This window comes from Micromys minutus (assembly GCF_963924665.1).
Source record: "Micromys minutus genome assembly, chromosome: 17".
NCBI lineage: Eukaryota > Metazoa > Chordata > Mammalia > Rodentia > Muridae > Micromys > Micromys minutus.
In genome coordinates this window covers 18,442,226-18,469,708 of record NC_137952.1, presented here as the reverse complement: position 1 = coordinate 18,469,708, position 27,483 = coordinate 18,442,226, and the positions used below count along the sequence as shown (strand labels likewise).

Here is a 27,483-nt window from a genome sequence, read left to right as displayed (position 1 = left end):
GTAAGCTCCAGGTAGCTGGGTACACTGTGTGTACCCGGTCTATCTCTGCACTCGGCACAGAGCTCCAAGGCAAAGGCTGCTCTTGGCACTATGGATGGCCAGGGATGACGATGTGAGTGGCTGACTCGTTGCAGGTCGTTTACTCTTCTTTCCTGGTCCACTCTTAGCTTCTTTATGAGGGGGCATGTGAATTGGCTTCCACGGAATTGGGTTATAGAAAGTTGGTTCTGGGTAGGAATTTCCACAGTAAAAACCTATAATCATTAAAAATTAGAATGACTAAGAAAAAATTCTTAGATGAAAGAAATCACTTATTTTTAATTTCTGCAAAAATACTAAAATGGCAGCAAGACAAAATATCATTGATAAATCCTATAGGATAACTTAAAACCTGAAGCCTGAAACACCTTAAAAGAAATAACAATATTCTAATATTGTAACCATTATATCAAACGTTAAATGATACAAAGTAATTCTGAAAATTGGAATAATTCTATCTAAATAAAAATGCTTACAAAAGTTTACTATGCAATTTATTTTATAACTCTTAAAATCTTTATGATCTTAATGCAGTCTTGGAAATGGCTAATTGTATGGTATTTTCCCTTAACAGATACCAAAGTTTATTTTTTTAAAAAAATTACTTTATTTTGTATGAGGACCTACAATCACTCATGATTCCTGTTTGAACCACTGAACCTCCGCATTACTGCCAAAGCAGTAAGAATGCACAGCGCCACAGCGATTCAAACCAGCAGCTGTCATCCTACCAGTGCACATGACCTGCTTATAGATTAGTGGCATCTGACAGCCCATAATGGGCTGCGGAAATATTTTATGGCTTCAGCCACTCAGTGCAGAGACACAACTCCTGTGCTGTGCAATGTGTGACAATGGTATGAACGTAAAGGACAGAGACGGGGACAGAGAAGCACAGTGTTTGCTGAAAAACACTGCATGTGAGAATAAAGCTCATCCAAAGCACTAAGGTAATAATCCATTATTTTGACAACTTTAGCTAGTATCTCTATTCTGACTTTACTGTCTGATTATTAGGTTAAAATAGTAGGTTACCATTATTTTTCCAAACAAAATGTTACAAACTTTTTAAAGGAGCATGCCCGCCAGTGTCCATGATAGATGATCCTGTGACAAATCAGAGAGGCCTAATCCTGACAGCAGGAATGTGTCTTTCAGACACTCCCAGTCCACTGTGACAGCAAAGATATGTCAACACTCACTTCACCAAGATGGTCAAAACAAAGTCTGGAGTGTGTTCTAGTGTGTGAACAAAACAGAATGGGAGTATTTTAATAATAAATCACTTTAAAAAAGTGAAGGCAGCTGTCAGCAAGGTATGAGTTTCTAACATGAAGCACAAAGAAAAGCATGCATTGCCATTTATAATCAGTCCAGGCCTAAAGGCAAACTGATTACATTTGTTTGGTCATGTGATGTCTATTCTATTCTTCAAAAAAGAATTCACTGGACCCTGGAAGTTCTTCCTTATAAACTGATAGAAAGAAAAAAGCAAAAAGATACTGTGAGTATATCTCAACTGAGCTTCAGTGATCCAATAAATAATAGATTATTTGGGGGTCTGAGTGCAGTCAGGCTTCTGCTAAAGCTATGTTCTACTACTGAGCTACATTTCCAACCACATGAAGTTTTGTTTGCTAACATTAAAATATCATTGCTTTACAGTGTAAGTTTGTAAACTATAATAGTAAGTGATATAAAAACTGGGTTTCTATAAGCAAAAGAATGAAATCATAGCCATATTTCTAATATTGGACATAACAAACAGAAATAAATCCAAAATGGACAAGGGTCATTAATACAAACTCTTTCAAACTGCTAGAAGAAAATGGATATATCAGGATACAGTCACAGCAGGGACGTTCTGAAAATGACACAACACAGGGACTAATCCCCAGATCAATAGTCGGATGATGAGAAATTTGGAAGCTTCTGCAGAGCACAGGTAACAATCACCAGAGTGAAAAGCACCATGGGGAAGAGCCTTTGCCAACTGCACATTTTTACATGGAAGATTCCATCTTAATCTAAGAAGAAACCGTCCAATCAATAAATGGGCTGATAGAAAGAGATATTTCTCAAAATACATACAAACAGCCAATAGGCATTTGACAAGGCTGCCAGGCTTGGTGGTGTATACTTTAATAACAGAACTTGGGAGGCAAATGAGGGTCATCTCTGTGAGTTCTTTGCCCATGAGATTGTCTTAAATTTCTCAGCATCCTTAGTCTCAAAGCAATTAAAATCACTTTGAGATCTATCTTACTCTAGTCAGAATGGCTGTCATCAAGAAAATAAATGCTGGCAAGGGGGTTGGGGGTGGGGAAGGCAGTTGGACGGTAGCAACGAAGTGTGATAGAGCCACTTTAGAAAGCAGTTGAGAGATATGACTCTACTCTTGAGTATAAACACAAAGGATTTACAGTCAATATAAATTTATAGTCAGAGAGATAACTGCACATTCATGTTTATTGTTTCCTGAGCACAATACCTAAGAAATCGAATTAGCCTGGATGTCCATCTAGAGATGGATAGATAAAGAAATTATGGCTCATATATACAATGGAAATTTCATTCTACTAGAAAGAAAAGTGAAATCATGACATTTTGAGGAAAAATGCATAAAACTGGAAATCATGTTAAGTAAAACAAGGCAATGCTTCATGTGAACTCTTCTATGTGAAACCTAAATTTAAACTGAGTACATGTGTATGTTCTGTACCCATTATGAAACGGGATCATGAGGGGGAAGGGCCAGGTCTAAAGGGGTGGGAGAAAGATAAGACCATGACAGGAGACAGAAACAGGAACAAAGTGGGGGACCAGTGGAAACAAGCAGGGTCGTGATTCCTGTGTGAACAGCAGTGGTTATGCCTCAGAGCCTTAGTACTCAGGAAGCTGAGGCAGGGGGGTCCTAGGCCTGAGGCTAGCCCTGACAACAGAGGGAAACTGTTTCAAAGAAATAAAAATAAATAAAGTCTAGTGTGCAGTTTTGCAGCTACTGCGTTGAGTATATATGTCTGTATAAAGTGAACGAAGAGTGTACATATAACACTTCCTTAACTACAGTTACAATCTTCTAGAATTTCAAAGAAAAGTTACATTTATACATTTCTGTTTACATCAAAGAGAAATCTGCTTCTGCAAACCATACTTCCATAAGCCACAAGCCATAAACCAACCTGTGAGCTTTCCACTGCAGTAACCGTAGCTCTTTGCAGCTGGACGAGGTTTATATTTTGCATTTTCCAACCATTCTTTAAACTTTTTTTCTGCGATTTCCTTTTTCTCCTGCAATTCTGCTTGTCTTTGCTTTTCTTTCTCCTTAAAATGATAAGACCAAAGAATTCCCTGAGATATTTTGTAATGAGACATTCCAGTCAAGTTTCTGTTTGTTTGTCTTCCCCTAGTTGCCTTCTGCCCCAGTGACATAATGGCCATAAAACCAAACTACAATTCTATACTCAAAGAGCAAACATAAATATGATCAGTAATGTGGCTTATCAGTGTCCGCCACTCAACAAGATAGCAAATTCACAAAAATGCAAATTTGCCCTAGAAGGACAACTTACAAGCAGTAATATGTCTACAAAATGCTATAAAAATGTTTATAGGCAGTAAAAAAAATTTTTGAACCTGACTGATAAATATCCACAGGCTTATTAATTTTCAAAGAATAACATGAATGTATTATTCATTTTAAAGATTAAGCACAAAATAACAAGAGAAAGGATAGTTTGTATATTTTATACTAAAACAGTATTGACTGAATTATTATACTTTTCTTTCTAAAATAGACATAGAAACAACAACATATATACTATGACTGATCAAATACCTTCTCTCTTTTCTTCTTCTCACATTCTTCAGCTTTTTTTTTCTTCAACCATTCTTGATATTTTTCTTTGGCTTTTTCTTGCAAATGTTCTTTCTCCCGTTTTTTTGCTGCTTTTTCTTCCATTTCTTTATTAATTTTTTGTTCCCTTTCTTTCCTTTCCTTCAATAAAAATGAAGGAATTTTAATTGAAGTATCCATAATATCTGCAATTACCTTAATAACAGGAAGGCTACTCAGAGATTGCGACAATGAATGGTACGTGTTCCAGAAAGACTTGCATTCATGCGTAAGAGTATAACCCACTGACTGTCCTGAATCTTAGTATGGTTTCATGAACATTCCTTGTACTCTAAATATCAATGCATATGCATGCATCTCCTTGGCAGTCTGCCAGTGCAGACTTGGATAAATCACAACTATCAGTGAGTTTCAGAGGACAAATCCACAATGCTATTAGATGAAAACCAGGTAAATGTTTGGCTACACAATTCCTACATAGATTCAAAGCTGGCAGCCAGTTCACACCTGTGGTCCCAATATGTAGGGAGCAAGGACAGAAGGACTCATAGGAAGCTGATGGAGTCTGGGTTACACAGTAAGCTCTCGGCTGGTCTGGGCTGCAGAGTAAAGTGAAAAAAGTAGGAGAGGGGTAGGCAGAAAGAAGAAGGAAAATGAAGATATAAAGTGAAATCTGGTCTTCAAGGCCCCTCCAATTGTTTTATGAAAAACACTGGAGGATACAGACACAGGCAAGGACTTCCAGAAAATGAACACACTAGGACAGAAAACAATCCCCAGAATCAACAAATAGGATTACATGAAATTAAGGTGCATCTACACAACATAGAAAACAATCACCGGAGTAAAGTAACAACTTGTAGAATGACGAAAACAAGCCTTACCAACTGCATACCAGACAGGGGTCTACAATCTAGAATCTAAAAAGTGTAAACATGAAGCACTCAGCGAACAAATCCAATCAACAAATGGACTGGAGAGCTCAACAGACAATTCTCAAAGTTTGAAGCATCCTTAGCTATGAGGCAAACGACTTACAAATTCGTTGAGATATCTGATTCTAGTCAAAATGGCTGTCATCAAGAAAACAAATACTGGCAAGGCTCTGGGGAAAGAGAAGCCCTTCCTCTCCGATGGTGGTAATGTAACTTAGAACAGCCACTATGGAAATCAGCATGGAAGCCTCTCAAAAACTCAAAAACACAGCTAATATGACCCAGATCTCCAGCCGCTGGGACTAAGTTAAAATACTTGGAGACCCTTGTACATTCATATTTGTTGCTTCACTATTCACAATAACTGGAAAATGGGATTAGTCTCGATGTCCATCGAAAGATGAGAAAATGTGGTTCATATATACAGTGGAATTTTTATTCCAGCATAAGGAAAAAATGAAAACTAACGTTTTCAGTAGGATGGACTTGGAAATCACTAGCTAGATTCAGAAAGGCATCAATCACATGAAAACTCTTAAAAGCAGAACCTAAATGTAAGATCAAATAGGTAAGGGTGTGTGTGTGTATGTGTGTGTGTTTTGAAAGTCAAAAGGAGATCATGAGCTAGGAGAAATAATCTTAAGGGGAAGAGGAAAAGAAAGGGCAATGAATCCATTTGACATGAAACGTGAGTGGGTAATATGAAGCTAGCAAACCAACCAGAGGGCAGAGAGCAGAGGGAGGGCAGTTGGGCAATGGGGATCAATTAGAACAACATGCATTGACTAATACATATGAAAATACCATCACGCGACCCACTGTTTTGTATGCTGCTTTAAAATTAAAATAAAAACATGAACTATTAAAATTAGAGCCTGGAGACATGGCTTAGGAGTTAGGAACACTAGCTATTCTTACTGAGGACTCAGGTTCAATTTCTGGAACCCACAAGGCAGCTCATAACAACCCATTCCAGGATATCCAGCTCTCTCTGCTGGTCTCTGCAGGCACTAAATATGCACGTGGTGCACACACATACAGACAGACAGAACACATACACACAAAATATTTTAAAAATTTAAATTTAAGTGGTAAAACATATTGGCAGCACATATATCTGCCAAGTCTGGATATAGAGGCTGGAAATTGAGCCTTTGCCTGGCATGTATGTTTTCAATCACCAGCACGAGAAAAACAAACAAAACCCATGTAAAATTAACTCAGCGACAGCTATAGCAGCATGCATGTGTGGAGTAATAGTTGCTCAGAAGAGGGAGAGAACTGCTTGGGTGTAAGAGTTCAAAGAAGGCCTTGGCAGCATGACAACCCATCTCAAAAAGACATACAATCCTTCCTTTTATATGTCTAGAGATGGCGAGGGCTGGGGATTAAACCCAGACCCTTATGAATGCTGAGTAAAAGCTATGTCAGTGAGCTGAATTTTTTGCATGATTAACACCTTCCAAAAACAGGCAAACGATACACAAACCAAAAAAGTCAACCACAAAAGAAAAACTGTCACTGTGTTACTGACCCAATTGCTCCACACTTTCTGTGCTGCTGTTGTAATTGCCCTGCATGGTTACAAATGGGAGTGAAATGAAGTCACAGTGGTGGAATCTGAGTCCTGGAATACTGGTGTCCTTATAGGAAAGGAAATCATACTGGGATGTATACACAGATATAAGTCCACTCAAGGAACAAAACCAGAGCTGTTTTTCTGCAAACCAAGAAGAAACATAATGAGCAGTCCAAACCTGCACTTCCTTTCCTCTTGATTTTTAGAATCCCAAACTGTAAGAAAATTAACTTCCAGTTTTTTAAAAAATGCTTGAGTGCACTAAGACTTCTCACATGAAGGGTGCAAAATAAAAACAACTGAAAACATCAAGGTTAACAAAAACACAGACCAATTAGAATTTTCATATTAATAATGAGAATGTAAAATGGTACAAGCACTTTAGACAAGTTTGGTGAGTCCCATAAAATTAAAAGTTTCCATGCAGCCTAGCAACTGAGCTCTAAAGCATTTGCCTAAGAAAAATAAAAATTTGTAAGAACATGAGCTGAAAACAACTCAATTTTCTATTAGCTAGGGGTAAATAAGCAATTTGTCCTATTTCACAGGATATTAGAACAGTAAAAAAGGAAGGAATCAGGAATATATAAAATACTATGATAAAATTAAACACAAAAGAAAATCAACTCAAAGGAGGGTGCAGCCTATCATTTTATTTAAATAAATTCTAGAACAGACAAATGTAATTTCCAGAACAGGATTACTGTGTTAACATTTCTGCTGCGGCCAGCTTGGCAGAAGGAGCAGGGTGCTGAGTGTAAGTGACAGGGAACTTTCTGGAATGACAGCAATGCTCTATCACCTAATTGTAGTGCTGGCTGCTCGCACTGCTACAGAAGTTTATCAAGCTTCACAAACTTACAATTGCTATAAAATTCGAAAGTTGCAGCCAGCCCAGTAAAATACAACAGCTACACTGCATGGGGGTGGCAGCAGTGACAATTGGATGTGATCGAGTACATTACAACTCTGAAGAAAGCATGCTAGTAAAGAGATTAGAGGTCACAAATACATGCGACACACACGAGTGTGTATATATGTATGTATATTTATTACAACTCTGAAGAAAGCATGCTAGTAAAGAGATTAGAGGTCACAAATACATGCGACACACACATGTGTGTATATATGTATGTATATTTAAAATAGACAAGGCTGTTACAAGGACCTAAGGAGAGAACAGATGTCTGTGAACAGCAGAGGAACAGAACAGACACTTTTCTACCTGAGGAGCCACAGAGTGCATTCAGGTTTCTAGCACACTGGTTCCTACACACCAGGCACACAATATGTCTTCTTTTACAGAAGGAAAAAACAAGGACTACTTAAACTTTGTGACTGTGTACTTCGTCCCCAAACAGCACCTGCCCCCACAGAGGATGGCTGAGCAAACATCAGCAGACAGCTTGAAGGACACACTGATAGCAGCTCCATCAGTCACAACTCACACAAATTATCAGTGTTTGAAAGTTAAAACCCATTTTATTTTTAAGTAACTTTAAAGCACTGAAAATAAAGTCTGATCTCACAAAATAGGTATCAACACTAAAAACCAGCTTTAGAAAAAGAACCAGTATGACAACACAAATATAAAAGTCCCGGATGAGATATGCCTTTTGTTTAAAAGAGGATCTAACAATTTATAGTTATAAGGAACCACATTTGCTAATGGATACATACATTCTTTTTGTCTGATTTTCTGATAGAGTACAGTGAAAACAACAGAGGTGGCAGCCGGCTAGGGCTGACCAAGCCTGAAGCTGAGGCAGCAGAGGACCACACACCATGAAATGTAAACAGAGGAGCAAATCCTAGATGCCAGACTGGAAAAGAAGCAGGAGAGCCTCTTTCCAAACAGAGGTAAGTATAGGGAAAGCTGGAAAAAGAAACTCAGAGAATTTTGAAAGAGAGAGAGAGTAAGAAAAAAAAGAAGACTACAGAAAAAAAGCAATCAATTATTCCTTAACAAGCACAAGAGTGCTGTAGAATACTGGGTAAATTCAAGTTTTCAGGGTACATTTTTAACCAATTCTCATTCCTTTGGAGTAATGATTTATACCAGGGCAAGCAACTTCTTCCCCCGCCCACCACCAAGAATACATAAGTAAATAAATAATGTTCTTCAATAATTGGATTGGCTCCTCCATCAGCAATTGAAACACAAACTCTGCACCGACCTGTCAGCGTTGCCTTCCACACTTAGGCAATAACAGCGGTGCGTGGCTGGCATGGCGGCTGGCATGGCGGCATTAGCTTAACGCACTTGAAGACGGGCAGCTTTCGGACGAGAAAACAGCGTTCTACACACCAAGAACTATTCTGATTTACAGTTTTAAACTTCCCAAAGTCTTGTTATAGTCATATACTTATTTTAATCTTGGTATTTTATTCACAAAGAACACGTTCTTGTTATATTGCAGATGAAGTAAGCAAACAAAATCTGCAATTGACTTCTGAAGGAAAAAGAAATTTGAGTTTGCAGATATACACAACTAATCAATTTTCTTCTTATAATCACATCTACCTGCAACTATTGGTCCTCTTAATAACTGGGCATTACATTTAACAGTAAGGACAAAATTATTTTTTATTTATAATTTAAATTAAATTCAAAACTTTGCCCCATAATTTAAATATTTGTCTCAATTCCTAAAAGTAGATTTTAACAATAAAGTAGCATCATTCTAAACATAAAACTTCAGCAAAGACAGATTTATAATGCCATTTCATTAATTTAGTCTCTCTCTCTTTCCCTCCCTCTCCTTCTCCCCATCCCAACACACCCCCATTGGCTTGCTTCTTGTCAGCTTGTTTGTTGGAGCTTTAATAAGGCCTGCACACACTGTAAGCCTGTCACTGAAATAAAGCCCCAGCCCCAGCACTTTTAAATTTTCTGATGTATGTTCCTGCAGAAGCAGGTATTAAAGTCAAAATAGGAACTAACTTTCAGTTCAGTGTCAGTTTAACATAAACAAAGCCCTGGGTTTAATTCTTAGGTCCTAATGTTTTTATTTAAAAAATAGTAATAACAAAAAATGAGAGAAGATCCAGGAATATAACTGAATGGAAGAGCACTTGCATACCATGCATAGGGCAGAGATTTACACACACACATACACATTTACACACACCACAACCATACATACCCCCCAACACACACAGAAGAGAAAAAAATTATTCAATAAAAAAGCTTATGATATGCAAAGCATTATGCTAAATCTAATAATGGGTAAAAATAATTCATGTTTTAAAGGATTAAAAACAAAGGAGAAGTGAAGGCATGTATATAATGTAAAACAGCTTTTTGGGGCAAAATATGTACATACTTGGGCAGAATATATAACAAAAGTTACTAACAGTGATGCAAATTAAAAGGATTCTTAAGAAAGAATTTCTAACTATCAAGGGAGATTCCTGATGAGACAGATAGTGTTGATACCAGAAGTGTTGGACTGTTGAAAGAAAATCCCAGTGTCAGGTGTGAGACACCTTTCTGGAAGGCCGCAGAGGCCTTCAAAATTATATAGATTATGCCCACCAGAGTGAGAGGCAAAGATTCTACTGTTGAAGACACCACACACCTTGGTTGCAGAATACCAAGAAAGCATATGAAACTGAGGAGAAAGCATCCTCCCTGCTGACTAAGCTTCACTGCTAGAAGTTGCTATGTAAGAAACTGGCTTTCCCCAGTTTTAGACCTTACATGATATATTATTTACCTGCCAGGCCAAAAAGTACTTACTAATTTGACAGTAACACAACTGTTTCTGATTGGATCTGTGGCTTCTCCATAAGAGAGGTGTGGACCTGGTCATAGCTGTATGGCTAAGAAGTTCAAAGGCACTAGGGTTGAACCTATGACTTCTGTCTTACTAATTAGACAGATTGTCAAACTGCCTCTTAAATATTTATGTTTACATCCATATTCCAGTCTTAACTTCAGCCTTCATTAACAAAAAGGTTTCTCTTTGCAGCTCACAGCAGTTAAGGCAGAGAAGTGTGGCTAGTCAAGGTACTGAGAACAAATGACTGAGTGCTCAGCATTAAACAAGACACTTTCATGCTTGCACAGGGAACACTGAGAAGGGTGAAACCATGATCAGGAGGACTATGACATGCTGTCTTAGGGGTACAGCATGACTGTGACATGCCCGCAGAATGCCCATACAAAACAAAACCAGTAGTCACAGATGGGGCCTGTCCCACCCTGCCCAGGGAAGCTAATGCAGTCAAAGGATGCTGGAGGAGAGGGAATCATTATTTCAGTGATAGCAAATGACTAGTTACTAATGCTTCAAAGGATAATGTCACACTCAAGGCCTTCTGAGTGACCCTTGCTAAACCCAGTGGGTCACAAAGCTAAGACAAAATAAAACAAAAAGACAGAAAAGTGGGATGGGGACTTGGTGGGAAGAAGAGCTCCTGAGGGTGGGAAGATGAGAACAGAGAAGAGTGTGACCAGAAAGGGTTGTCATACATGAAATTGCCAAAAAGTAAATATATTGGGAAGAAAAAGATCCAATAAAGTCTGTTTTTTAAGCACTTAAAAACAAAAACAATAATAAAACTAAGAGGCCCAGAGAGCTGACTCAGCAGGTAAGAGAGTACCTTACTACTTCCAAGGGCCAGAGATCAGTTCCCAGCGCCTACATCAGGCAGCTTACCAGCACCTGTCACTTGAGGTCCAAGGGTTCTGAACATCTCTTCTGGCCTCGGCAGACAGGCAGGCATGTACTCAAGAATGTGCGCGCGCGCGCACACACACACACACACACACACACACACACACACAAACAAACACACACACCTTAAAAAGCAAAACAAAACAAAAAAAAAAAAAAACCAAAGTATGGAAATGAAAAGCAGTAAGATGCATTCTCAAAATTTCTCAGAGATACATATTCCTGAGGGCTAGAAAGTATAGCCAATGCTCTAGAGTAAATTTCTTAAAACAAACAAAAACCTAGTTATCTTAAAAACAAAAAATGTAAAGATGGGGGTATAGATGAAGGAATACAAGACACCCAGCACATGTGAAGTTATGGGTTAAATCCTCACCATTGTGAAATATAGTAAATATGCTTTTCCTATTTGTGTTTGCTTTAATATAAACCATTTTCCCTCTTAAAACTTTTCAGTAAAATTATACTAAAAGAAGATGGGCTGCGGCTATCTGTGATTTCTAAGAGAAGCCCAGCAAAAGCACATCACAGAGCAAAGGAAAGCATAGGTGGGAGAAATGCTAGAGAAGTTCAGACTGCAGAGCACAGTACAGTGTATCAGCCAGCCAGGCTAGAATTCTAAAACTCTCATTCAGGAGATGGAGAACAGATAGGAAACTCAGGGGACTGTCACTCAGACTTCAGCAGTAATCCTGCAGGGACAGACTACTCTATTCACTCAGTATTATTTCTGGGTAACTTATCTGTGGTATTTTCTATGTTCAAGAGAAAACCGTGAAGCTGAATTCAAGAGGTAACAAGACTACTAAGAAGCAATCATAAGAAGGGGAAGTTTAAGAACACGCCCTCTGATTATGCCTCTGTCTGAGGAGACAGAGGTAGTGAGAAGATAAAGGAGATTCTCAGAGGCAATGACATGCTGCTCTTGGTTGCTCAGGTGTTCAAGGTTGGAACTGTCACTTTGCAAGCAGAAGCTCTTGAAATTCCACTAAAGATAGACTTAGTTGATAGACTTGCAGGAAGATACTAGTGGAAGTCACAAAAGGGCAGAAGACAGACACTTGATAAGTGTGTATGAAAGTAGGGAAAACAAGCAAACAAACAAACAAACAAAAAACCATAAAAACAAAAATGTAGTGAGAATTTTGGTTTCTTTGAAAAATACATAAATATGGGAATGTGGTTTTGTTTTAATCCCAGGTTTGCTTAATCCCAGGGCTGCTTCAGACTGTCCACAGCAGCTGACTAAGATTTGCCTCGAGCTCTAGCAGGCAGCAGCAGATGGTTTCTGTGATTGTGTGACCCTTGGAATTCTGGAACTCGTCAGACGGTATATAAATGGTAGGGTGTCAAGAGGGTGTTGGTAGTGTAGGTTGTTGGCTGGCTGCTGTTGGTTGCTAATGGTTGCAGTTTCTTAAGTAGTTGTGCATTTAACAAAAACAACAAGAAGAAATCAAACGGCCCCAAGGAACTCAATGCCCCTAATTAACAGGAAGTAGTCTAACAATAACACTGCACCCCTGTCCCCTTTATCCTTTCTTCTCTCTCTAGGGCTAGGGGGTTAAATGGGTGGAAGAAAATGGGTGGAGAAGGGTGAAAGAAAAAAGAAGCTATATAAGAGCAAATAGAAAAAGAGTTTAGACAGAATGAAAAATTTGATTTCAAATAACGTTGAGGAAATGACAGGGGACCAAAAAAAAAAAAAAAAAAAAGCATATTTCTCAAGTGCCAGCAAAAAAAAAAAAAAAAAAAAAAATGTATTGAGGTTACTACCACTAGTATATCCCCCACTTTGCTCCCAGAGGGTATTTTCTGTTTTTTTTTTTTTTTTTTTTTTTTTTTCTCTTCTTCTTCTTATAGTCTGTCTCAAAAAGGTTGGAAGAATGGCTAAGCAACTGGAAAGTTGGGGTGGAAATGGAGGGGCCTGAGAAACCAAAACTGGCTGAAGTGGGAAAACAAAAGGATCCACTCTGCTCTTTTCTGAAGGGGCTGCAGTTGGCTGTGTAACTGGAGAAACTGTGCATGGAAGTGGAAGTGCTTAGGAGGCAGGGGCACTGGAAAAGGGAGAACAAAAGGCTCAGTCCAGTACCTGAACAGGAGAGCAGGAGTTTCCTGCAGGAAGAAAAAGGGGAAGAAGAAACTATGGTACAGGGAAGTCAGGTCCAAGAAAGGCTGAAAGGGATGGAGGACAGTCTAGTGAAATATTCGTTTTGAAAGAAAGGGCTAATTTTGTGCCACCAGAGTTAGAGGAGGCGTGGCCCTGGGTTACTAGATTGCTACCAGTCACTATCACCATAGTTGAAGAGTATACGACTGCTACTAGGATGGAACAGGTTATGACAAGATAGGATGGTGTCCTACAGAAATGATGAATCTAAGCTGTTTTAAAGAGTCTGTGACTTCATATGAGATGCACTCACTTTACAGAAAACGAATTCTAAATAACTTTGCCACTCAAATAGAATTATTCCCCAAGGCTGGAAGGAACTGGTGACAGCTGTACTGACACTGTCCGCAACTACAATGGTTAACTCGGCAGAGGGAAGACGCCAAGACTACTAAACAGTGAAATCGAGCAAGGGAAATGGACACTGTGGTCAAACATCAACTGCCAAGTGAAGAAGCTACTCTAATATACAAGAGCAGATTTAATGTGATGATGCTACTACAGACCATGTTGCTAGTAGCTTAAAGAGCTTGGGGCAAAGTTGAAGAGCCCAAGGAAAAGGTCTGCCTCACTTACAAAGATTATACAAGGCTCTGGAAAAGCCTTCAGTGATCTATTTTTAATATAAAGATTATTCTCAGCTATGAACAAAGTTGTCATCAGACCCCAACACAAGGCAGGTGTTAATATTAAGACTCTGGCATTTGAAAATGTGAATATTAAATGTGAAAAACTTATTAGACCATTAAAAGGCATAGGCGCACCTATGGACAAATGGATAAGGAATACCACCAATGCTGGTTCTGTTCTGTACCATGCTAATATCATGGGTCAAGTATTATCTAGAGGTCTCTGATATCAAAATGCTTGGCACTTCAACTGCTGGAAATTCAGTCATTTACAAAGAAACTGTGACCAAGCCGCTAAGAATCTTAGACCCCCAAATTCTCAGTGTGTTAACTTTGAGAAATACAGTACTTTGTGCCAGAAAAGCAAACAGAGCATCTTAAACCAGAAAGAAGGCCTAGGCTTCCAGGGGTGTGCATGTGATATGACAAGGAATGCCATTGGACCAAAGGACCAAGAAAGATGTGCAAGGCAATTTCTTACTGTTGGGAAACGCCTTTGGAGGCATAAGCTCAGGTCCCTGCAGCAAAAGTTACAAGCTATTTCAGGTAAGAGCAGCAGAGTCACCAGGTTATAGAAAAAAACTGTCTATATACCATAAGGGTGTATAAACAACTATAAACAACAAATGGAAGGCCACAAACACTTTGCATCAGGAATTCAGATTTGTTTATATTTCCACAGGAAAGAAAAAGCTGCAGATTCCATCAAAACTGATAATGATTAAAACTGAACAGGAAAGGTCTCCTAAAAACCTTGGCCACTAATCCAAAAGCACTTATATCACTGAAAATGTGTTTGTGTATAATTTCCTACTAAACATAGCACAATTAATGGCTTCAAACAGAAAGAAGGAAATGTAGTGAGAATTTGGATTGTTTGAAAAACAAAGAAATATGGAACTATGGTTTCATTTCCCCCCTTAGGGTTTCATTTTAGTCCCGGTGTGTGATAGGGGCTGATTGAGACTGTCCACAGAAGCTAAGATTTGCCTTGTGCTCTAGCTGGAGTCTGATTTTGCCAGCTGCAGATAGTTTCTGTGATTGTGTGATGCTTAGAATTCTGGAGACTCTTCAGAGGATATATAAATGCTAAGGCCCCAAGAAGTTGTTGTTGGTGGTGGTGGTAGTAATGTGAGTTGTTGGTTGGCTACTGTTGGTTGCTGATAATTGTGGTTTGTTAAGTATTAGTGCATAAAAAAGAAACAACAACAAGAAGAAATTAAATATCCTGACAGCAAATATCAAACTTGTCCCAAGGAACTCAAAACCCCTTATGAGCAGGAAGTAGTTTAACGATAATATAGTGCATTTCCCTTCTATCTTCTTTTCTCTCCTACCTAGCTTTAGGAGGTTGAAAGGGTGGGAAAAGGGGGTGAAGAAGAGTATAAGATAAAAGAACCCACAAAGTAGCCAAGGACTAGCTACATAAAAAAGCAAAAGTTAAGCAGTCTTAGACAATGAGGGAGGAGATGTGAAGTATATGCATGCATCTGTTTTTCTTTACCTGCTCATTTTTCTTCTGAACCCATTCCTTGTGCTTTACTTCAGCGATTATCTTTCTTTTTTCACGTTCTTCCATTTCTTTTCTTTTTTCTATTTGCTGATTTAATTCCTGTGAGATTTTAAACAAATAAGCACTTAATAGAAATACCAAAAAACATAACTGTAAAAAGGCTGAGACTAAATTAGACATGAATATAGCTTCTCTTATAGGACATTTATCACTAGTTAAATATCTTGTTTAAGTAACTCTGGGATAAAAGAACGTATTGGTAAGACATGTAAGTCATTCTACAGGAACACTAATAATTGTTTGGCAGCAAAACACTAGTTTCTTAGACTAAGCTTCAGCAAAATTACCTGCACTGAAGTCAGCTTCTTTCCCACACAGAAATTTTGGCAACACTGTGAGGTATTGGCAGTAGCTCAAGAGAATTATAACTTTCTTTTTTAAAGTTATATATATAAATCTTCTAGATTCTTAATGAAAATAAAAAATAAGAATGAAATAAGCCTTAAATTTTTAGTTTTGGTAGTTTTCTTCATTGATTTTACAGATGCTGGAATGTAAAACAAAATTATATTCAGATCCCAGATTACTTAACTGCTTTGCTATCACGAGAATCAGAGTGTCTAGTGTCACCTTTTCTTGGGAGAAGGAATGAGAAGGTATGGCTAATAAAACACATGGTGAATGCCACATAACTTGCACTGTTGAGGAAACTGCTCAAACTAGAGTTCTCTAGGATTCTACAGTCAGTCTCTGCTGACTCTCTTCTCTCCTTAGCTATTAGTAATCAGGAAAGTTACTATGTTCCAGTGGTCTACTCTCTTACTCATCCTCCCATCTCCCTAAGACCTACCTATCTGAGCAGACATGCCAGTAAGGACAGTTTTCTCTCAGTATAATTCAGTACTTTAGAGCACGAATCACAGGCTGACTGTAATGTGAGTGCTTGTCTCGATTCTACTGGTTAGAAGGCAGCTGTGTCTTCCACTCAGAAACTCTTTTAAATACCGTCCATCTAAAAGCTAATCTTGATCTTATATTAACTAATACTAACTCTTCTTCACTAACTAGCTATTATTCCTTGATTACTCATATAATACACTTTTAAATTGCTGTATAGCTAATATGAACTAGGCGGTAGTGTGTGTGTGTGTGTGTGTGTGTGTGTGTGTGTGTGTGTGTTTGCATGGACAGCTTTCAGGAGTCGGTTCACTCCTTCCACTGTGGGACCTGGGAGTCATCAGGCTAGCACCTGTACTCACTCAGCCAGTGCACAGGGCTTATCTGGCTATTTGAGAACAGGGTCTCACTAGAACCTAGGGCTCAAATTCCAGGCCTCATCCCATCTCTACTTCCTCAGCACTGCATTTAAAAGCACTGTTTTACAAAATCTTGCTTATGCTAACTATCAGATCTATATAGAGAGACTTATCTACATATATGTATTCATATGGGTGTACACATGGGTATGTATATAGATGTATTTTTCTTCTTTGTTTTCAGACACAACTCCATACAGAGTTCTCCACTTAACAAGTACCTAGTCAGTCTTCCTTAGAATAACTTTCAAGCCATTAATCACTGTCATCAGTCTTTGCCACTGAGAACTCTAAATCACCCCTTTGCCAAGAATTCTTGCTTCATAGTATTCAGTTTATGCAGGGTTTCTCAAAAAGAGGAAATTGATATCACACTGTGCTTTTCAAACATCTCCACTCACCATCTTGCCCTTTACAGCCATATCCTTCGAGTCAGACTGTCTTACAGTTTAAATGTACAGTAGGTATGACTGATCATGCTTACATTCTCTTAAAGGTTCTTCAAATAGTCAACAATTGCAAAAGGGGTTACTCAGATCTTAAACCCTGCTTTATGGTTGCCAATTATCAGTTACTCTAGGGGCTAAAAAAGACTCAGTAATACCTAGAAAATGTTAACACTGACCTAAAGTAGTAGTCCAATTCCAGGGAGTCTTTTTAAATAATTTGCCCACCCATGCAAAATACCCATGACATTCTAGAAACAAGAATCTCCCCCGTGCTTGGCATCCGCTCCATCTGTTCATTACCAGTGTAGGCCTCTTCCAGGACACGAATCTCACTCAGTAGCCGAAACGGTCTGCGGTATACCACTGAATTTCAAATGTAGCTACTTGCCCATAGAGTACACACTTTACGATAACAATAAAATCAGCATGTATGTGTATTTCAATATATTGTAACTACATGCAAAGAAGTTTTAGCCACTGAAGTTAACTGTGAAAAACAAACAAAATAGCTTTGGCTATTCTATATCACACCCAATTGCTTTAGCCCAGGTTAATTAATTAGTTAAATGACCAAAGTTGATATGGTGAGGAAAAAGAGTGAAAACCCATCTGGTTTATTAAAAAAAAATAGGTATTTTACAATTTTGAACACATTATATTCACATATAAAGTTAATTAATAGAACTAAAGACTACAGAGAGAATGAGGCTAGAGAGATGGCTCAGTTGTTAAATGCATGTTCTTGCAGAGAACCCAAGTTCAGTGCCTAGCACCATATCAGGTGGAGTACAACCTGCTCTACAGCCCCAGGCAGGGGTCCAGAGCCCTCTACACACTCCATAGGCATCTGCATACACACAACAGACACACACACACAGAGACACACACACCAATAATAAAAATAAGCCTAAAAAAAGACCATAGAGAACTAGGCACGTAGCTAAAGAATTACTCAAACTGTAAATAAAATACAAATAACCTGTGAAGTCTAATGTGCTGGCTTTTATGATATTGATGTTCAAAAATAATAACATTTAAAGTTTGTAAATGGGTAATCTTAATGACCTAAAATAATTATAACTCTAACAAAAACATCTGAAATGAATATGTCTATTGGTGGAATCAACAATAAGGCTAATAATCCTTTTAATAACCCAACTTACCACGTACATTTTTCTTTAAATTTTAAAAGGAGAAAGCAAAACGATAAATATTTGCGAAAGGAGGACTAGTGGAGGAGGCAGGAAAGAATGGGGTAGTGAGATGAATATGGTTAAAGTACATTATACAGGTGAACAGAAATTTGACGACAAAAGTCATCACTCACAACAACCATGTACTAATTAAATAATTAAATAGTTAAGCCAACTGCTGTAGTCCACAACTGAAATCCCAGCATTTGAAGGCTGAAACAGGAAGAACACTGAGGTTAGGGTCAGTCAGGATGACACAGCATGTTCAAGGACATCCTGAGATATTAAAAAAATAGACTGATTCAAAACTCTCAAAAAAGTAAATATATATTAAGGCTGACTCATTTGTCTCTAAAATATTGTGAAGAAAGGCATTTATATTGGAAATTAATTTAGTCCTAAGTAAGTAAGAAACTTCTCTGTCTTTCTGATTTTTAGCTTCAGCAGGAATCTGAGATACACTATTCCTGTGGTTTAAGGAAAAAAAAATCTGTGGGAGGAGGTGGGGAGGGAGGCAGGAGATTACACTGTGGTTAAGAGCACTTGACTGGTCTTTCAGAGGTCCTGAGTTCAATTCCCAGCAAGCAAGTAGTGGTTCACAACCATCTGTAATGGGATCTGATTCCCTCTTCCAGTGTGCATGAAGACAGAGCACTCATATACAAAAAAAATACATGAACAAATAAATATTTTTCTTAAAACCTGTGCTTCTTATGATATAGGTTATAAAACCAAAGATGGAATGCAATAAATAAAGCAGGAAGTAAAGCAAAATGGAAGGCATGAAAAAATGTACTGATTACAACTCAGAATCAGCTGGCAAAAGGCGAAATGGTCAGCCTAAATGATGATATCCCTAGCATACATGCACACTGCTACATACCAGTCAGACAGAATCCGGGCAGATGTGACACACACCTTTAATCCCAGCACTTGGGAGGCAGAAGCAGGTGGATCTCTATACCTTCAAGGCAGGGCTGGTCTATAGAGAAAATTCTAAGACAGCCAAAACTACCCAGAGAAAACCTGTCTCAAACCATAAAAAACAAAAAAACTCAGACAAAAATATTTTAGTCATGTCAGAGTTAAGTAATAAGGTAGCACAAAAATGCTAAGTAATCCAAAACAGGAAACATATTTAATCCTTACAAATTATAACCTTCTGTATGCTTAACTATTGTGGCATGTATTTTATATTATAATTTGTTCTCAAAACAGCTTTTCATAATAATTATCCGCTTTCATAATGAGTAATACCTAATTTGTATTGATCATTTTCTATATACTCGGCTATAACCCAACAGTATGGCTCATATGCATGCTATTAACTACTCTGTTGCTAATGTCTGGCTTGTGGATGAAGAAGCCAGGGCCAAAAGATGTAAACAACTCTGCCACATTAACATTTCAGCCTTGTTCTATATGATTCCACAGACCCGGCATTACTCTAATTTAAGAAGAACCTTTTTCCTTTATATACTGAGTAAAACTGATTTGAAGTAACTCCTTTTGTCTTAACAAATGACTTGTAGGTAAGGTCCAAACAAAGCCATAAATACCTCAGTAGCCTCTCTGGTTTACCACAAGTTAGTAAACCAGACTGAAAATCTAATATCAATCCAATGGGTTAAAAACAAACAAAACCAAAACATAGTACCAGGGGTTGCACAAAACTGAGACATTTCAGATACATATGTATACACATACTCATTTTCTATGTAATAAAAAGAAGAGACTTGTTACTATGGACAAGTATTTCTATCGATTGCTATTATTTTAACTCCCCAAGGATGACAACCTACTGATCATTCCGACTCTATCTCCCACATTCTGGAATGCAGTTGGGACAGGCATATGCCATCATACCTGTCAGGTTTATATCATTCTGGAAAAGGATCTCAGGGCTTCATGAATGCTAGTTAAGCATTTTACCAATTAAACTATATCTTCAGCCCTGAACAAATATTTTTAATATATTGAGCCTATGGGACTCGGTCAGTAACAAAGTATTTGTCTAGCATGTAGAGGGTCCTAGATTTGATTCCCAGTACTGGGGACAGGACAAGATGGGGAGGGGGTGAGGGTAATAAGTTAACTCTCTTGTCTGGGTCTCAAAATACAAGTTAATATGCAAAATAATCATTTTCAAAATCAGTCATTTTCATGCTTTGTTTTACTTATCTTTATAAAAATCCTGTGATATGTACAATTTCAACTCTCTTATACTAAAGTACAAAAGTTTAAATAACTTAGCAATGCTAACCAGCAAGTGAAAGGCTGTATCTGAGGCTCTTTACATGTTTCTAATACCAACCATAAGGTTTTTCTAAAGTCTGTTAAGAAGGAAGGGCTTCTCTCACAGTGCACTTTCCTGGGGACTGACTTACTCTAGACTACATAGTAGTATGTGACAGAAAACAACTGACTGGAATGGTGTCCACAACCATTTGAGTTATGCCAAGTCTCCTGACTTGTGACTTTCTACATAGAAAAAATTCAATACAAAAACAGTTTTAAAACTGATAAGAAAAATTTATTCTAATACTATAAAGGCTTTAGTTTCTAAGATTTTTATGTTAACATGGTTACTAACAGATGAAAATAAAATTTCCACAGTAAAAAAATTTTGATACATATTTAATACATTGTATATATAATATTATCAAGATGCAACTTTAAACAATATTTAAAAGTATTTAGTTAAGATTGGGAGTGTAATGAAAAGGTGAGAGCCCTTGCCTACCATGTTCAATTCTCAGAACAACAAAATAAATGTTTTTTCAAGGATATGGAAATATACAATATCTAACAGGAGAAAGTGCAGGTTATAAGAGAGTTTGATTCCACTTCCTTCTAAATAAGAGCACCCTTTAGTATTCTTTGGCTATGTTTGAATATGAAGATTCATATGTGTATGGTTGTGCACAACTCTGATTCCAGCACTGAGGAAGCAGAGACGGATGTATCTCTGTGAGCTCAGGACTCAATGAAGAGATCACTGTTTAGTTTACCTCCAGAACTTTCTGCTGAAGCCGGCCACGCTCTTCCTTTTCTTTGCCAACAAACCACATCTCCCATGGTGTCAGACTGCTTTCCTGTAATAGCACCTGTTTCTGTTCTTGTTTGTCCTGGAACTCAACTGCACAGCTACAAGAAAGAGAAGGGGAGCACTTATTACAGAGAATTCTTCCCACTCAGAAGCACATTGTGTGCAAAGCAAAAGTGTGATATTTCTAACAGTTTCACTTTTACAAATCCATTTGAATTACTTTACCCATCAAGATACATTTACTTCTAAAACCACACTATTTAAAAATCAGTGGAAGTATCCCAAACCAATCCATCTGCCTCAATTTCAGAACTGCTAATTTTTTTTTTTTAATTCCTAAAAGTCCTATTTGGACAGGATTAATTACTACATGTAATCCTAACCAGACCTTTTTCTCTTCTTTAACAGTATGAGCTGTATACATATGGAGCAAATATTTTTTAAAAAGCTTAACAATCAGGGATTCTGGGTAAAGGAGGAAACATAAATTTGTTAAGAATCTCTTTCAATTTTTTGGAAGTTTGGAATTGTTTTAAAATTAAAAGTTAGAAAGAAATGATACTTGTCTATTTCTATGGCTTTTCCCCTTTGTTTTCTCTAATTTTTCATGCTGGAAATTGAACCAAAGGACTAAAGCAAACAAAGAATTATGGTTGATTCTTGTTGCCAGTTTCTTAGTGAATCTATAACCCTTCAGGGTATTGGTCCCTGTCATTCCCACTGTATGTCTTCTGTAATTCTCCTGAGCAGGTAAATCTAAGAGCAGAGCAACTTGGCTAATGCATAATGCTCACAAGACATAGAGAAAGCTTAATGACCAATTCCATGGCTCCAAACATGTATGTGTATGTATGTACATATGAGTACAGTGCCAACAAAGGACAGAAGAGTGAGTTTGTTAGATGCCCTGAAGCTAGGTTACAGGCAGTTGTGAACATCAGATGTGGATACTGGGTTCTTAAATTATGTCCTCCATAACAGCCGTGTGTGTTCTTAACCACTGAACCATCTCTACAACGAACAAACAAACCATGATGCTGATGATTAAATCCAATGTTTAACTTAGATCATCTCCCTTACTCCTAAAATCTAGTTTACTGTAGATCCTAGTTCTTTGTGTGTTTATAGTGTTTTTTCTAACAAACAATGGCTGGGACAATTGTGTTATGTGTCTCTCTACTTCATAGATTAAATTTACTCATTTTCCTGCTATCATTCATCTATTCACACCCTTATAGAATCTGTAGTCTGGAAGGAAAGAGACACTGCTGATATATTATTTATATACATCCTTCTTTCTCAGTCTTGCAGAATGACTTTACCTTGTCCTACACCAAGTCTCATTACATCTTCTTAGTCCCACATTAGTAATGTAGGTCAGACCTTTATCTTGGGTTCCAGACATCTTTCCAATCATCTGGCTATTAAAGTTATTACAAAATAAATCCAATCATTTAAGCCCTTATCCCAGGCTCCCAATAAAAGTTCACTTCTCTTCCAATTATTAGTGAAGCGCACACACACCTATCTAGTCAACAAAACCAGAGACTTCCAGTTTTAGCTCCACGCATTCCCACTTGTGGTAACTTATCTATAGCCTTCAGTTTTTTCAAGCCATTCTCTTCTCCAACCTGACAATAAATGGTCTTTTTTCTTCCTTTCAAACCACTCTTAACAGCTGTATCCAGGTTCACCCCTTAAATAAATCCTTGTATCACAATCAAACATTCCTCAGCGAGTCTTTTACCTTCAGCATAAAATCCAAACTCCTGAATTGGTTCCTTCTTTTAGCAAACTAATCCAGACTTCATATTTCTGCTTTGATGAGCTGCAGGTTGATGAATGTGTCATGCCTTTGTGTTGTCTCTAGCTTTTCCATAAAAGTGAAATTCCTTTCCTGTCTCCACAAAACATGATAAATCTGTCTCATGTTTTTCAGCTGTTGTCTTTTTTTTTTCTTGGATATTCTCTGCATTTACATTTCAAATGTTATCCCCTTTCTCCAGTCCCATCCCCCCTCCCATTGCCTCCATTTAGGTGCTCCTCTCCCAACCACCCTCTCCCACCTCAGCACCTTGACATTCCCCTACACTGGGAAAACAAGCCTTCACTGGACCAAAGGCCTCTCCTCCCACTGATGTCAGAAAATGCTATCCTCTGCTGCATATGCGCCTGGAGCCATGGGTCTCTGCATGTGAACTCATTGGTTGGTGTTTTAGTCCCTGGAAGCTGTGGTGAGTTTGGTTGATTATTTTGTTCTTTTCTCAGCTGTAGTCTTAACTATTGCTTTGACCAAGGACTGAAGTGTGAAAGCAGGCTAAAACTAGCTCCTATCAGCTTATTCAGGCTTTGAAAGAGAGACCCAGAGAGACCTAGTTCCTCCCTAGCAGGTTCTCTATTGGTTAGTTTTTTTGGCTCTTGGAGCTTAAGGAAATCTCAGTAGCTGAGCTGTATTTGAGGCCTTTATTCATAGTGCTACTAAACTATGACCCACTGCTTGGCTCTTCTGAATACTGATTAGAAGTTATTCACCAAAGCCTTTCAATTTTATTTTTAAAATATATGAAATCTACATCGTTCTAAAAATGCTTGGGAAAAAGACTCCTAAAATTCTAATTCAAAATTCTACTAGGCTAATCAGGGAAGGCCTGTTTCTTGTTGCTATTAACAGTTTGGAAAAGCGGCTTGCTCTCTGTGACTTCCACACTCACCGATGTAAACTTTCACTTCTCTCCCTTACAAAACTGTCCTTCCGTGTGAGTGACTTCCTATTTGATTCACTAATTCTTATACAAATGCCTTACACTGAATGGTGGCTATCTTGCTACTTAAATAAAAAGCATGGCTTTACTGGCAGGAATTTCTTAAATTTCCTGTACTGTGCCTGAATCAGTTTGACAATCAGAAACATGTAAATGCTTCCTGAAGATGTCATAAGCAATATGTCCTAAAACGAAGCTGTCTTAGAAATATTCCTACAGGGACAGGCCCTTTGTCCCAGTTTCCACAGTAATGAGTATATAGTATAATGAAAAGTAAACCTCAAAGAGATACCTGAGTCCTTAGCCCTGGGCTTCTTGTACCTAGCTGTATGCCTTTGAGGCAGACCTTAAAAAAAAATTATCTTCTCTTCCCCACCTTTTAAAAGGCTTATTTTTGAGTATGCATGCACTGTATATGTATCTATGTGCACCAAGTGCAAGCATGCAAGTGCCGGTAGGAGTCAGAGAGTGTCAGATTTCCTGGAACTAAAGTTACTGATGGTTATGAACCACCCGATGACGAGGGCGCTTGGAAATCAACCTTGGTCATCTGCAAGAGCAGTTAGCCCTCTTAAGCACCGAGCTCGCTCCAGCCCAAGTAGACTTTTTATCTGTATTCTAATACAGTTTTGTTATTTGTGAAATGATTTGGGCTTTCTAAGTCTTGTATATCTTGTTTATAGTCCCCTCTACCTACACCAATATGTGGCAAAATAGTAAATGTTTCCTGGGTCACTACCCTCTTAAACACTCACTCTTTCATTCAGTGTTCTTACTCAGATCAGTTAACCTGTCTCTGCAAAGTACGACCATTACAGGAATCCTTCCTTACTCAGCTCTTTATATTACGAGCACCTACTTACTACAACCCAGCACCAGCTAGACATTTTGATGCTGAGTTTATGGATAAGAGCTCGGATGTGGTTTTTGAGGATTGTAAAGACTCCTGGCAGCAAATTTTGTGTGCTTGCGACTGTGTATAGTAAGTTTCTATGGAAACAGAATGCCATAGTCAGTCTCAGGAAAAGGAACTAGGCATCATGGGAAAGCAGTGACCATTGGTAAGAATTTGCCCAGCACCCCAGGATGCAGGTGCTGTACAGCCTTTGATCTGAAAAACAGGACCTTATATGGCTGGGGGTGGGCAACAAGGCCTCTGAATCTTGTCTCTAAGGAGTCTTGACAAGGGCTGTGAGTTTACCTGGAGCGACCCTGTAATTCCACCAAGCTCTCCACCTTGGCCTCTGACTCACAGGCATCTTCGTCCAGGGCCTCTTCATCCTCCCCCTCACTGTCGTCCTCCCCAAACGGAAAGCTCTGGTGGCCAAGGGGAGACAACAGTGACAGGGTGGAGTTGCTGCAGCTCAGAGACGGCGGCGACAAGCACTCGGTCAACGCCACATCCTCCAGCCCTGGGCCCGGGGAATCCACTAAGAGGTCGACGACAGAGCCCGAGGAGGGCCGGAAGCCCGGCTTGCAGCGGGCGAGGTAGCGGGTGCACGGAGCGGGAGAGGAGGCCCGCCAAGGTCCCGCCGCCCGCATCAGGCCCGCCAAGTTTAAACGGCCCGAGCAGGGCCAGCGGCACGTTCTCCCAGAAGGCTTCGCGCGCACCCTCCGACCAATCAGCGCCAGGTCTAGGCCGGTTGTCATAGCGACGCTTGTATACCACAGTGGCTGGCAAAGCTCGGCTTCCTTAATTCTGGTAGGGCTGGAAAGCTTCGACTGACAGCGTCAGTTCTGCAGGTCTTCCCTAGTCGTCCACCTGGTCCTGACGCTCTCCTGAGTACTGTTTGCTGAGGTGTTGAAGACCATTCGGTACCGACACGTGTGGGTGTCACTAACGCAGATGCTTGAAAAGGAAAAGGCAGAAGAAGCCCGAATGTTACCTCCCCACCTTCATATAAGGTCAGGATCATTAAAAAAAAAAAAAACCTAGCACCCGCGATTGATTTTTTTTTTTCCCCCGTTCATTTGTTTTTTACATCAGGCTGCAGTCTAGGGAAGAGAACTATTCTAGCTAAGAATCTTCTGTGGGCAGTTTCTCACAGTATGGGCAGCATCTGTCAACATAATCAGTTTTATAAGGGTGTATTAAATTTCTGGCCTTTCAAAGCATTCGTGTCCACACTCCAGCAGGTCCATACCAGGGCAGCAGATCATAAGCCAACCTTAAGGTCTTTCATTCTTTTGGTAATGCAAATTTAAACTGTAATGCAATAAGTATTTTTCTAGGACCTCGAGGGACTCTCCTTTTAGGAACCAAGGATCTAGCTGAAGCCCTCAAGGAAAAGATGGCAGATAATGCAAGAGCTGCTTATCCGTGCTCACAAAACTGCATACATTTGTAAACACGGCTTTTTTGGGGGGGGGGTATGGTTCCTAATGTACATTGTGTAAGAAACATCACAAGTGAAAAATGTGAGTGACTGACACAGCACACAGCTTTAATGATCAAAGAGAAAATCTGATGAAAATTTTGTCTGTAAAAGTTTCATAGCACAGTTAGATATGGTAGAAATGCTAGCAACCAAATGTGAGGCAAAGGTTACAGTGGCTATAAATGACATGCTAGCACTATTTTGTTCAACTTTTACAGTAAAAACAATGGCATTGGACAAAAACTATGACGGACTAAGAAAGGTGGCTTAGTGGAATTATTACTGTGAATCACTCTAGTTATTCAATAATGGCATATCTGGTTAAAGTCTTTGGTCACAAAACACCCTTTTTGTCAGTAACCCAGAGACACTGGACTACCTTACTTACACCTTCACAAAGATGGAAGCTTGGGAAACAATCCTGGGTCCCCCCAAAATAACCTGAAGGTTTGGGGGAAAGAATGGGCCTGGCTCTAAACCAGTAGGTGTCCTCTCAATATCCTTAAATAAGATTTAACCACATCTTCCCCAAAACAATCTACCCCTTATCATATCCATTCATTAATCCTCAGCTCTACTCAGAACCTGACATTTACAATGGTAAACACCTTAAACTCTTAACAGTATCCCACAGCCAGTTCCCCCATAATAAACCTCTTGGTGTAGGAATGTTATATACTTTCCTAACCCTCTTAGTGTTTTAATAAAGTGTTCTTGCTACTCTAGGATCAGTGTGCTCACCAAGAGCACTAGCCTTAAAGGCTACAAGGCAGTTACATGGCCTGCTGTGGCTGTTTGAATGTAATAAAGTCACATCCGTGGTCTATTTTTATGGTGCTTTCCATTACTTGGGCTGAGAAGCAAGTCAAGGTGGATTGGACTATACAAATGTACAAATTAGCTCTTCCCTTAAGTTATAGGGTTCAACATAATACT

The 27,483-nt window shown here is 38.8% G+C and overlaps 1 protein-coding gene across 1 annotated transcript; it reads right to left on the bottom strand.

Annotated features, from left to right (window-relative positions):
• CCDC34 (coiled-coil domain containing 34) lies at positions 1–25,711 on the bottom strand (the record flags this gene model as incomplete). Its single annotated transcript, XM_080931332.1, has 6 exons — positions 1–254; positions 3,222–3,363; positions 3,878–4,036; positions 15,392–15,499; positions 21,370–21,505; positions 25,371–25,711. The coding sequence occupies 6 exons, from the start codon at positions 25,709–25,711 to the stop codon at positions 40–42; spliced, it is 1,101 nt and encodes a 366-aa protein (XP_080787458.1). The 3' UTR covers positions 1–39.
• Between the last annotated feature and the right edge of the window lie 1,772 nt (positions 25,712–27,483).